Source organism: Erythrolamprus reginae, chromosome 5 (genome assembly GCF_031021105.1).
Source record: "Erythrolamprus reginae isolate rEryReg1 chromosome 5, rEryReg1.hap1, whole genome shotgun sequence".
In the NCBI taxonomy this organism is placed as follows: Eukaryota; Metazoa; Chordata; class Lepidosauria; order Squamata; family Dipsadidae; genus Erythrolamprus; species Erythrolamprus reginae.
In genome coordinates, this window is record NC_091954.1 from 5,938,253 (window position 1) to 5,951,990 (window position 13,738).

At 43.5% G+C, this 13,738-nt stretch overlaps 1 protein-coding gene across 3 annotated transcripts in view; it reads left to right on the top strand.

The window, feature by feature from the left end:
• KCNMA1 (potassium calcium-activated channel subfamily M alpha 1) overlaps nt 1-13,738 on the top strand; it is a 655,726-nt gene that overhangs the window by 538,944 nt on the left and 103,044 nt on the right. For all 3 annotated transcript variants that reach the window (XM_070752010.1, XM_070752011.1, XM_070752012.1), the window contains exon 19: nt 12,812-12,905. In XM_070752010.1, coding sequence (XP_070608111.1) covers nt 12,812-12,905 — 94 coding nt within the window. The remainder of the gene's footprint in view (nt 1-12,811; nt 12,906-13,738) is intronic.

The following is a 13,738-nucleotide window of genomic DNA, read 5'->3' on the forward strand; positions in this document are numbered from 1 at the left end:
ACCGTGGTTTTACATCACTGCTTCTTGCCTCTAGAGGTGTAGTATTTAGAATGAGTGTGCAATAAATGAACTTTCTTTCCCCCCTGGAATGACAGTCCATAGGAAATGGGTAGTGTATCATTTTTAGTATTCTGGGGGGGGGGGTTTCTCCGTGTTGAGATCTGTGTTAGGGTGCAGAGGCAGAGAATTGTAGATTGTGTGGGACGACACAATTATTCCTCAATTCAGATTAAGGTGTGTTGTGTTCGGGCCTGGGCCAGCTGTTGTCCCCACATATGTGAGAAATGCGTCACAGAGTGATTGTGAAAGCCTGGCTGACAGCCCAGGGGATTTAGCAGGCAGCCCGTCGGATAGCCTCTCTTCTTTGGATTCGGATGCTGAACAAATAATCAATATGCGTAGCCTTAGAGCAATGCAACGTAGGGCTCAATTAAGGGATTATCAACAGTGATTATGGTGTCACCTGTGTTTGGGTGTGGTCCACAGAATGAGGGCTGGGTGTGGTTCCCATAATGAGGACTACAGTTACACAAGGGAACAGAGGCAGAGGCAAACTGTGGATGTTTATCTGTGTGGTTTGTGTGGCTTTGTGGTTCCTGCTTTGAATCCTCTGCTCTGTGCCTTTGGATTTCAACTCAACATTATCAGGCATTGTCAGAGTTGAAAACTCTGGGACTAGCAGCTGCTCTCGTGCCTCGAGAATTCAGAGAACTCATGGAACGTTTCTGCTACGTGAATTTTGTATTGGTTTGCTTTTTCATGAACTTTGTCTCTAGCTGAATTTTCGCCTCGAACTGTGTTTTACTCCTGAAAAGAAGGACAGTTTTCTTTAGCCTTTTCTTTTATGTTTAATACAAGTTTGCTGATTAGCACTGCACGTGTGTGTCTGACCTTCTTTCCTGGACCGTTAATTATCGCCTGACCCCGGTCAGGCAGAACAAGGAGTAGACCAGGGATCCCCAAACGTGGCAACTTGTGGACTTCAACTCCCAGAATTCTTCAGCCAGTTGTGCAATAATGGGCAACCAAATTTTTACTGGGTGGGTGTGGCTTATTTTGTGGGTGTGGCTTAATGGTCATGTGACTGGGTAGAAGTGGCTTGCCGGCCATGTGATCAGTTGGGAGTGGTTTGAACGATCATTATCATTCAAGTGAACTGTTAAGTCCTCGACTTACAACCTTAGCAGTGTTGCTCACTGGGGTGACCGTTTATTTATTTATTCATTTATTTATTTATTTATTTGTTTTTTTGTTTATTTATTATTTAGATTTGTATGCCGCCCCTCTCCGGAGACTCGGGGCGGCTCACAACAAAATAAAACAATTCATGACAAATCTAAATTATAGTTTAAAATATTTTAAAAAAACCATTTACTAAGCAAACATACATACAAACATACCATGCATAAATTGTATATGCCCGGGGGAGATGTCTCAGTTCCCCCATGCCTGACAACAGAGGTGGGTTTTAAGGAGCTTACGAAAGGCAAGGAGAGTAGGGGCAGTTCTAATCTCTGGGGGGAGTTGGTTCCAGAGTCGGGGCCGCCACAGAGAAGGCTCTTCCCCTGGGGCCCGCCAACCGACATTGTTTAGTTGACGGGACCCAGAGAAGACCCACTCTGTGGGACCTAATCGGTCGCTGGGATTCGTGCGGCAGAAGGCGGTCTCGGAGATATTCTGGTCCAATGCCATGAAGGGCTTTAAAGGTCATAACCAACACTTTGAATTGTGACCGGAAATTGATCGGCAACCAATGCTTCGCGTTTCCCATGCTCTCCTTCCTGGGTCACTCCCTGCCTCAGGCTGGGTAGCTAGGCGAACGGATGCTGCCAGAAGCATAAATGCTGCCAGCGCCGCTTCCACCTACGTCTTCTGCTTGCACCTTAGGTGGGAGGGGGCCGCGTGAGGCTGGAGGGGAGCCGGGCAGGAGAGAGGGAAGCTCGTCCGAAGCCAGGAAGGAGGAAAGAGGAAAAAAGCAAGGAGCGCAGACGCAGCAGCAACAGCAGGGGGAAAAAAGAGAGCCGAGATGAGATCAGTAATCCAGGAAGTAACAGCTGCCAATCAGCTGGAGCTTCACACGCTTCTTCATTTCCGCTGCTGTCCTGCCTGCTGCCCACCCCTGCAGTTGTGTTAGAGAATTAATCCAAACCCTCCATCCAAGCAGGAGACCCTACTGCCCTATGTCAGCTCCAATGTGCATGCGTGTACTGGCCAGCTGATTTTTGGCCTTGGAGAAGGCTGTTTTCACCCTCCCCAGTCCATTCTTCCAAACTTCCAGTTTACCCACTTGGTCGTTTTCACACTCCATTGCAGTGATGAGCTGTCAAAATTTTTACTGCCATACTGTGGGTGTGGTTTATTATGTGGGCGTGGCTTGCCAGCCATGTGACCAGGTGGGAGTGGCTTGACGATCATGTGACTGGGGGTGGCTTAAAGATCATGTGACTGGCTTAAAGGCGGCCAACTTGATGTCACTCATGTCAAGGGAAAACCACAGGGAGGGTGGAGACCCTGTTTCCTCCCAGGAGATTCCTAGAGAGGCCCCACGGAGGCTTCTCCACGCCTTTTCTGGCCCTGTTTCCTCCCAGGAGATTCGTAGAGAGGCCCCATGGAGGCTTCTCCCCACCTTTTCCAGCCCTGTCTCCTCCCAGAAGATTCCTAGAGAGGTCCCATGGAGGCTTCTCCCCAGCTTTTCCGGCCCTGTTTCCTCCCAGGAGATTCCTAGAGAGGCCCCATGGAGGCTTCTCCCTGCCTTTTCAGGCCCTTTTTCCTCCCAGGAGATTCCTAGAGAGGCCCCACGGAGGCTTCTCCCTGCCTTTTCCGGTTACAGTTTTGGAGACTCAGGTTTTGTAAGTGGAAAATGGTTCTTGAGAAGAGCCCAAAAAATCTTGAACACCCAGTTCATATCTAGAAAAGTTCGTAAGTAGAGGCCTTTGTAGGTAGAGATACCACTGTATATAAAATGCCATCAGCGTCTGTGGTTCTTTCCTAAAAAAAATAGAATTTACTTCCTTGGACAAGGGTGGGGGAAACATAAAAGTGAGCAGAAAGAAGGGAAGAAATTGGGGGGGGAAAGACTTTACCCATTCATTTTGCACATCTGCAATAAGTATTTCTCACTCCAGATGTGGGAGGAGGAAGTCAAGGGGTACCTTACACTAATCATATTCTTTACACTAATTGTAGACAATACCTAGTTGTTCCAAGCAACACCTTCTCTGCCGATTCCTGGAGGTCCTGACACCCTTCCTGAGATCTGACAGCCTCTGCTTATTGCAGGCATCTCCTTCGGAAAGTAAAATAAATAAATAAGTAAAGATAATGTTGTGCCGGGCTGTGGTAGCAGTTTATGTTCATTAGGTCCCGTAATTTGCTTTAATTACATTAGGCTTAAATGAAAGCAGGCGGGAAAAACAACAGCTGAAATTAATTTCTAAGCATTAGTATTACTGAGAAACAGGCCTTTAATTAGTTCGTCACTGAAATTAGTGCACAATTAGTAAATAGGAGAATTTAAACAAAAAAAAAAAGCACAGACAAAAAAGTAACGAAGCTGCTGGAAGCAATTTCCGAAGATGAAAAAGAACAACTTATCGACAATCGTGTAAATTTTTGCTGGACCTTTTGTTGTGTTGGTTTCCGTATCTGATCAGAGCTGATTTCAATCTCTTTAGAAGTCGCTAAGAAATTAATAAGCTTGAACTTATGGATGGAGGGAAGTTTAATAAACTGAACCCGCAACCCTGCAAAGATGCTTTTGTCAAGAGGCAACTGGGGTTTCTGGTTTTTCTTTGAAGACATTTAGCTTCTCATCCAAAAGGCTTCATTAGCTCAGAGCTGAAGAAGCTTGAAAACACACGAGCAAATATTGGGCAGTATCTGCTGGTTTGGGATATTCGGTTTCTTTTGTGTAACCCTGCGGTGTGTAACTCTAAGTGCAGTGCAGTGTGAAAGAATGTTAAGAGTTGTTGTTGTTAGTCGCGAAGTTGTGTCTTGTCACCACCTCCATTTCTTCCCAGGAATTGAGAGGGCCGGATGCCATGATCTTAGTTTTAATGTTAGAGTAGGGCAGTGTTTATCCATTATTTTCTGTTACGCCCCCCGCCAGGAAGAAGTAAACATTTCGCGCCCCCCCCCCCAACTCTGCACTGAGATGATAGTTTGAAATATTCAGCACGTTTTCACTGAAAAAACTCAAGCGGCTCATCAGCGTGATTGGGGTGTAATGTGTTTAAGTGGCGCCTTAATTTATTTGACTTCATGCTGTGGTTTCTTGTGTAGGTGCGGCTTGATAGTCATGTGACTGTGTAGGAGTGACTTGCTGGCCATGTGTACAGGTGGGAGTGGCTTGAAAATAATGTGACTGGGAGTGGCTTAAAGGTCATGTGACCAGGTGGGAGTGGCTTACCGACCAAGATAAGTTTTCAAATAGGTGCTTGGACTCTTTTTCAGTGGATTAAGTCACATTATTTGAATAGCCACAAAAAGGACAGATGATGGCCAGCATTATTTCTTGAGAAGCACAGTCACATTTTAAGGTTCTGTGCTCAACCCACAAGATTCAGAATGATAACAGATTAGGCAAGTAGCTCAATTTTCTTGAATTGCTATCAAAGTTCAGTTCTAGATAATGATTAAAATGATTAAGATGTTTATGGCTAAAAACATACTATTTAAAAGTAATTAAGGATCACACTAAGGTACTAGAGAAAGGACAATAAAAAAACTATTGTATTCAATAAATCGTGCATAAACTTACTACTGCCATTGCATCCCCCCAGTGGGAACAGCAGCCCATCACTGCTAACATCTGAAATGTTCTAAAACACAGTCTTTTATCTGATGAAATGCAAGTGATGCCAAATGGTGAGGACGATCATTTATTTATTTATTTATTATTTATTACTTAGATTTGTATGCCGCCCCTCTCCGAAGGCTCACAACATGTAAAAAACAGATCTTAGCTGGTTGAAGCATTTAATGTCCGTGACCAGCGACGTTCAAAAACTCTGTTCCTTAGTTGCCCGCTTTCAAATAACCTGGTTTTGCAGTTGCAATGTTCATCAGGATTATGAATTTCACGGAATTTATTACCAGCATCAAGCGGTGTGGTGACTTGGTGGTTAAGATGTTGTGATTATGTTTGAGACCCAAGCACTACGCCACAGAATGAGTTCCCATCCTCATCTCAGCTTCTGCAATTATATTTGTATATTTACAAAATTTGACAGTAGAGTAGGTACCTCTACTTACTACCTTAATTTGTTCTGTGACCTGGTTCTTAAGTAGAAAAGTTTGTAAGAAGAGATTTTTCCCGTAGGAATCAATGTAAAAACAAATAATGCATGCGATTGAGAAAACCACAGAGTGGGTGGAGGCCCTGTTTCCTCCCAGGAGATTCCTAGAGAGGCCCCACGGAGGCTTCTCCCCACCTTTTCTGGCCCTGTTTCCTCCCAGGAGATTCCTAGAGAGGCCCCATGGAGGCTTCTCCTCTTCTTTTCCAGCCCTGTTTCCTCCCAGGAGATTCCTAGAGAGGCACCACGGAGGCTTCTCCCTGCCTTTTCCGGCCCTGTTTCCTCCCAGGGGATTCCTAGACAGGCCCCATGGAGGCTTCTCCCCAACTTTTCTGGCTCTGTTTCCTCCCAGGGGATTCCTAGAGAGGCTTCTCCCAGCCTTTTGCGTTAACAGTTTCGGAGTCTGGGGTTTGTAAGTGGAAAATGGTTCTTGAGAAGAGGCCAAAAAAATCTTGAACACCCGGTTCTTATCTAGAAAACCTGTTAAGTAGAGGCGTTCGTAAGTAGAGGTGCCACTGTAATCTTGTCACCGTAAAGCTTCCCAGATTTTTTTCCCCCATCCTTCCTCCATAAATAGTCAACCCTCTTTCCACCAAGCTGAATATTTTAGTGAGTGAATACTTTACATCAGTACCTTCGCGCGCTAATCAATGATTTTGTGATGTGCTCTGCTAGGGCAAAGCAGAGAAAATAAAGTATTAATGACCGGGGCATAAATAATTAACCGAAATATTTATTTATGGAGTACACAAGTACATATTTCACCCTCTCACTAAAGCAAAAAAAAAGAATTTTTTAAAAAATGATTTGATTTATCCCTTATTTTGGGTAGGGGGTGTCGCCTTTTGATAAGCTCCGTAGCGAAGCGACAGAGACTTACACGCCGGAGTACAAAAATATACACATGTAGGCATGTAGAGGCATTCCCCTTGATAAGAAATTGCATTACCAAACTCGTCAGTAGAAGTTTCGGCTGAAGAAAGAGACATCAGCCGTCTGGGTTATTCCTGATCCACAGTGAATCTGCCATCCTTCGTAGCTTCAATGTAAGGTTGTGCGGATTTGACAAGGGGCAAAAGAATTCAAAAGTGATGACGCCGAGGTCTAAGTAAGTGCGGCAGCTGACAACCGAAATCATCGTCTTCGCATTGCTCTGAGCCAGTCGGGGAAAGGTTGAAGCTGTATACTTTCAACATCGAGAGAGTGTAATGTTTAATCTGTTATTTTTAAATATATATATATTTTTACAGAGGGCGAAGACAGAACTAGGAGGAGAAACGTAGAAATAGCTGACACATTGTTCTGGGCATATTTGGTTCCAGAGTCACAGAGGTCTAAGAGGGAAAATTTTTCTCGGGCATTATCAGGGGGGAAAAATAATGAAAATATTTGCTGTTTTCCCAAATGTGAAGGCTGAGTGATTTATTATTATTTTTTTGAGACAATTTCATTGGCATCCTTCAGTCTCGAAAGGCCATGGTATCATGTTCTGGATTCCCCAGAGCATCAATTCTGGGTAGGTTAGTATGGAGCAGGGGTAGGCAAAGTTGGCTCTTCTATGACATGTGGACTTCAACTCCCAGAATTCCTGAGCTAGTATGGAGCAGGGGTAGACAAAGTTGGCTCTTCTATGACATGCGGACTTCAACTCCCAGAATTCCTGAGCTAGTATGGAGCAGGGGGAGGCAAAGTTGGCTCTTCTATGACATGCAGACTTCAACTCCCAGAATTCCTGAGCTAGTATGGAGCAGGGGGAGGCAAAGTTGGCTCTTCTATGACATGCAGACTTCAACTCCCAGAATTCCTGAGCTAGTATGGAGCAGGGGTAGGCAAAGTTGGCTCTTCTATGACATGCAGACTTCAACTCCCAGAATTCCTGAGCTAGTATGGAGCAGGGGGAGGCAAAGTTGGCTCTTCTATGACATGCAGACTTCAACTCCCAGAATTCCTGAGCTAGTATGGAGCAGGGGTAGACAAAGTTGGCTCTTCTATGACATGCGGACTTCAACTCCCAGAATTCCTGAGCTAGTATGGAGCAGGGGGAGGCAAAGTTGGCTCTTCTATGACATGCAGACTTCAACTCCCAGAATTCCTGAGCTAGTATGGAGCAGGGGTAGACAAAGTTGGCTCTTCTATGACATGCAGACTTCAACTCCCAGAATTCCTGAGCTAGTATGGAGCAGGGGGAGGCAAAGTTGGCTCTTCTATGACATGCAGACTTCAACTCCCAGAATTCCTGAGCTAGTATGGAGCAGGGGTAGGCAAAGTTGGCTCTTCTATGACATGCAGACTTCAACTCCCAGAATTTCTGAGCTAGTATGGAGCAGGGGTAGGCAAAGTTGGCTCTTCTATGACATGCGGACTTCAACTCCCAGAATTTCTGAGCTAGTATGGAGCAGGGGGAGGCAAAGTTGGCTCTTCTATGCTCAGGCAATCTCACTCTACTCACAAGAGCCTACAAAACTTTTGCCAGACCCATCTTAGACTACTGCTCATCTGTCTGGAACCCATACCACATCTCAGACATCAACACCCTTGAAAATGTCCAAAGATATTTCACCAGAAGAGCCCTTCACTCCTCCACTCGAAACAGAATATCCTACGAAAATAGACTTACAATCCTGGGCCTAGAAAGCCTAGAACTACGGCGTTTAAAACATGATTTGAGTATTGCCCACAAGATCATATGCTGCAATGTCCTACCAGTCAATGACTATTTCAGCTTCAACCGCAACAACACAAGAGCACGCAACAAATTCAAACTCAATACGAACCACGCCAAACTTGACTGTAAAAAATATGATTTCAACAATCGAGTTATCGAAGCGTGGAACTCATTACCGGACTCAATTGTGTCAACCCCTAACCCCCAACACTTCTCCCTTAGACTCTCCACGATTGACCTCTCCAGATTCCTACGAGGCCAGTAAGGGGCACTGGTGTGCCTTTCGTCTCCTGTCCAATTGTCTTTCCTTTCTCTCACTTATCATATATATTCTCTTTCTTTCATATATCCTCTCCTCTAAGCCCACTTTCACCCTTTTTATATTATCACATGTCTATTTTCTTCCTATGTACTTGTGTATTGGACAAATGAATAAATGAAATGAAAAAAAATGTGGACAACTCTCAGAATTCCTGAGCTAGCATGATAGGCTCAGGAATTCTGGGAGTTGAAGTCCACAAGTCACAGAAGAGCCAACTTTGTCTACCCCTGGTATGGATGATAGACTGTTACCCAAGCAGCAGATCCCCCCCTCGCCAAATCCGATGTTGGTACTCTGCCTTGTTGTATTTAAATTAAAGCTACATAAAACTCCTCTTTAGTTATGGCTAGTGATGGGAGAACTGAACCCGTACAATTCGGGTCCGTACCGAATTTTGCGCTGTTCAGTATGCCGAACACGAACACGAACTTTTTCCAAAGTTCCGGCAAAGTTCGGGGTCGTGTTCGGCGTTCGGAGCTTTGATGTCACTGGCAGGTTGCTAAGGACGCCAAAGTGATCACTTCCTGTATTCCATGGAATCCAGGAAGTGATCACCTTGGCGTCCTTAGCAACCTTCCGGTGACGTCAAAGCTCCACCCCGGAATCTCTTCATAGGAGGGATTCCCCATTCGGGTTCAAGTTCAGGTTCGTTTCGGGTTTGGCCGAATTTTGCGTAAAATTCGGCCAAACTTTCTGAACCCGAACACCGTTGGGTTCGCCCATCACTAGTTATGGCAAATGCTTATTCAACAGGAATGGAGCAGAAACTGCCCTGGGCACAGAGAGAGCAATTATCCAAATGGATTGTGTTTTTCTTTAAAGGTTCTATGACAGTGATGGCAAACCTTTTTTCCCTCCGGTGCCGAAAGAGCGTGGGCGTGTGCTATTGAACATGTGCAAGTTCCCACACCCATAACTCAAAGCCTGGGGAGGATGAAAACAGCTTCCCTGCCCTCCGGAGGCCCCTTGGAGGCCGGAAATGGCCTGTTTCCCAACTTCTGGTCAGCCCAGTAGGCTCGTGTTTTATCCTCCCCAGGTTCCAAAGACTTCCCTGGAACTGGCGGAAGGTAACAACCCTCCCCCATCCCCTTGGAGGTTCTCTGGAAGCCAAAAATGGCTCCCAGAGCCTCTGTGTGAGCCAAACTTCAGCTGGCTGGCGCACACATACACATTGGAGTTGATCTATGGGAACAGCTTGGGTGCCAGTAGATATGGCTCCGCGTGCCACCTGTGGCACCCATGCCATAGGGTTGCCATCACTGTTCTATGACTTTACTATTATTATTAAAGATATCTACCATGTAGCCCAGAGGTGTCAAACTTGATTTCATTGAGGGCCACATCATGATTATGTTTAACCTTAGGGAGGATGGATTCTAAATTAGTTTTCTACCAGTTTGTGTGCGCGCAACGCTTCTGCGCAGGTCAGATGGGCGGAGCCTCCCGCCGCCGGTGCTACCAGTTTGCTTGTAACTTGTAACCCGCTGCTCCCGGGCCAAACCATGGGCAACCCCCCACCCCACTCCCATATACATGCATAGATACATAAACACGTATAAATCTGCTTTATAAAATTGAGGAAATTGGATCTGCTGTTCAAAGCCAATCATTCTAACGTTTCGCTTAGAAGGTTTTAACTTCTTGTTTTCCTATAATTATTGCATGATATTTAAACTTCTGCTCTGGATCGGGGACATGGTTGAATGTATAAAGTTAGACAGATACAGTAATACCTCTAGATACGAGCTGCTCCACATGCGAGTATTCCAAGTTACGAGCCACGAGGGGAGGGAAATTTCTGTTCCAGACCCGAGCTCAAATTCGGGATACGAGCCGAGCGTCCACTAGGTGGCGCAAGAATCCTTGCTTCTGGTTATCTCGGAGGGGAAAAACAAAGTCTAAAGCCATTTGTTCCAGATACGAGTTGTTCGACATACAAGCTCTCTTCTGGAACGAATTAAACTCGTATCTAGAGGTACTACTGTAGATGGAAATTACAGGGAAAAAATATCCCTTGAGGGTTTGTTATAAGAGTTTCCAAGGGCCTGCAACTCTATTAGTAAACCTATTTAAAAATGCAGTTTAGATGTTAGCCTTAAATTTCTCTCTCTTTCGTCTGATTCATTTTCAGTGAAAACAGGTGTCTTCTCTCCCTTCTTTACTTTCCTGCGCCTTTCTTTACGTTGCATTCTTCTTTCTCCCAGTGGAATGATTTATTGTACTGTTTTGTTGCTACTGTTCTTTTAACGTGCCGTTTTGTATTGGTCTTATTTCCTGTTCACTTTGGGATGGTAAATTGTTTGTTTACTTTGAATGCAGAAGCATTTTTGCTAAACTAGAAGCTTCTAATAAGCAAAAAATATTGATCCATTAATAATACGCTTACTGTAGTAACGATACTGAGTTATAGCTTCTCAGGAAGGCTGGTGCCATTGTGTTGAAGGTTAAAAACGAGCTGTGCTATAGAATTTTGCCAAAGGAATCAATAATAACACAACAACAGTAATCACACAACAGTAATAAAACATCTGTAGCTTTCTCTCTTTTTTTTTGGCTAATTGTTCAAATTTTGTGCCCGTTTTTATGAATCCATTCCTTTTTCCATTGGCCACATGGATTTCATTCTATGACAACATCTCTTTTTGAAATAAAGGGCAACATACTTTGGGTAGTTTTAATTTATTGCCACATTTCTAATCAAGGTTTGAAGGACTTAAATTTTTCCTGGAAAGCTCCAGTTGGGTATTTTTTTTAAATAGGAAATCCAGTTATTTTAACCAAGTCCCATCAGGCAACTTTTGATATTTAGTTTCTGAATGACATACCTAAACTTTGTGGCAAAGCCCTGATTTCTAGCAGTTTTAAAAAAAATATATCTTGAGGTTGTTTTTTTTTTAAAGGGGCTTTTTAAAACTATATGCCTATCAAGAATAACTTCAAGTAATGTTGTTTCTCTTCTTTGCCTTGAGTTTTCAACTCCTCTCTTCTCATCAACCTCAGGATGGGCTTTCGAAACATTATTATTATTATTATTATTATTATTATTATTATTATTATTATTATTTGGCTCAGATGCGTCATTGGAACCTAAGAATATACAAAGAGCCATGCTGAATCAGGCCAAAGCCCATCGAGTCCAGCATTCTGTGTCACACAGTGGCCCACCAATTGTCCATGGGGATCTTGAGCAGAAAGAGAAGGCAAGACCCTCCCTTTCCCTTGACCCCCAACAAGTGGTACAAAAGTACACAACCTATGCCACAACTGCCACCTACCAGAGGTAAAGAACTGGTGGGATCACAAACCTGTGAAAGTAGTTGAAAACAAACATGCCAAAATACTGTGGGAATTTTGAATTCAAACTGACAAGGTTTTGAAACACAAGACTCCAGACCACATGATTGTGGAAAAGACAAAAGTGTGGATCGTTGATGTTGCCATACCAGGTGACAGTCGAATTGATGAAAAACAATAAGAAAAACTTAGCCGATATCATGATCTTAAAATCAAACTACAACGACTCTGGCATAAACCAGTACAGGTGATCCCAGTGGTTATCGGCACACTGGGTGCTGTGCCAAAAGACCGCAGCCAGCATTTGGAAACAATAAACATTGACAAAATCACAACCTGTCAGTTGCAAAAGCCACCGGCCTTGACCCTCATCTCGCAAACCTCGCGCATCATACGAAAATATATCACACAGTCCTAGACGCAGAGGAAGTGTTCGACTTGTGATATTGTGATACAAAATCTAGCATATAAATCTCATTTGTGGTGTATTACTATTTTTGTGTGTGAATAAAGTAATAAAAGGGCCAAAGGATCTCAGCGGATATTTGAAACCCATTGGAATTGACGAAATCTCCATCTGTCAATTGCAAAAGGCCACTTTACTGGGATCGGCAAACATAATTCTTTGCTACATCGCGCAGTCCTAGGTGCTTGGGAAGCGCCTGACTGGTGATGAAATACGAAATCCAGCATAGTGATCTCGTTTGCTGTGTTGTATTGTTGAAATTAATAATAATAATAATAATAATAATAATAATAATAATAATCCTCATAATGATCCTCATAATAATCCTAATCCTAATCCTAATCCCTAATAATAATAATAATAATAATAACAACAACAATAACAACAACAATAACAACAACAACAACAACAACAACAACAACAACAACAACAATAATAAGACCCAGATGCTTGGAAAGTGTTCTACTTGTCATATTGTGATACAAAATCCAGCATATCAATCTCATTTGTTGTGTATTATTGTTTTTGTGAATAAAATAATAAGTCTTAAGTCATCGTTGTTGTTATTGTGACTGTTATCTCTTTTATTGATTAAACACGAAACTTTTTAAAATGTTCAGTCGCCTGAGTTGACATGTTTAGCGAATAAAAGAGATAACAGCAATTACTTAAGACAGTGTCCATGGAACTGGGAGTGTTGTTGTTGGCTCTTCCGCCTGTATTTCCGCGGCTGGGTTGGTCATAACCTCACAAACTGCCTGTGTTTCTAGTTGAAGACGAACAGCTGACGACGTTGTCCCCCAAAAGGAAACAGCGGAATGGCGGCATGAGGAATTCGCCCAGCGCTTCGCCCAAAATGATGAGGTGAGATCTCAAGTCGCTTGTGTCTTTATCTCTCCTCCTCAAGACAACAGTCTTGCCAACAAACACCCCCCTACTCAAGAAAAAAATAACCTAAGAAAGGTATAAAAAGGGGGGGTTCTGGCAGGGTGTTGGAAAAAAGTAAAAGATTGTTAGACGGTTTCTGAAACGCCGGAGTATTTATTCTGTCAGCTTGTCAGCAGTTAATGATAGAGCTCGGGAAGGGGGGGGGGATTTCTGTCACGGAAAACAGTTTGAAAAACTGTTTGAAAAATACACAGGCTTTAAAGTCTTAGCTGTCACCCAGCCTGTCTGTGTGTAGTTCTTAAACAGCGGTGGCACTAATGATAGCGCTAACCAATCCGAGAAACCCGCGGGGTGAGTTTGCCTTGGGCAATTCTCTTTTTTGGTCGAAATCCCTCCGAGTGCTGTTTTCTGTACTTAAAACCGTATGTGAGATGTACCACCGCAATCAGAGACGAAACCTGGATATTACCTTCCTTTTTATCCTGTCGATTGAAATCAAATTTCCTCTAATTGATTTGGAACGATTCTTTTTAAAAGAGAGAGAGAGAGCGAGAGAGAGAGAGAGAAGAAGAAGAAGAAGAAGACAGGATGAGGAGGGAGGATGGGAATAATGAATCTTGGGCGCTTTCCGAAGGAAAATTCAAAACGAATGTCCTCACCCTAGGGCTAAAAATTGCATTAATTATGAGAGCTGTTGTTGCGGTGGTTAAGTTGCGGTTAAAGCGTTCCAAACACTTCGTTCCAGAAGTGTTTTTGCTAGGATGAAAGTCTTAAAGAGCAAAAATTCCCCGTAAGAATTTCCAAGATTT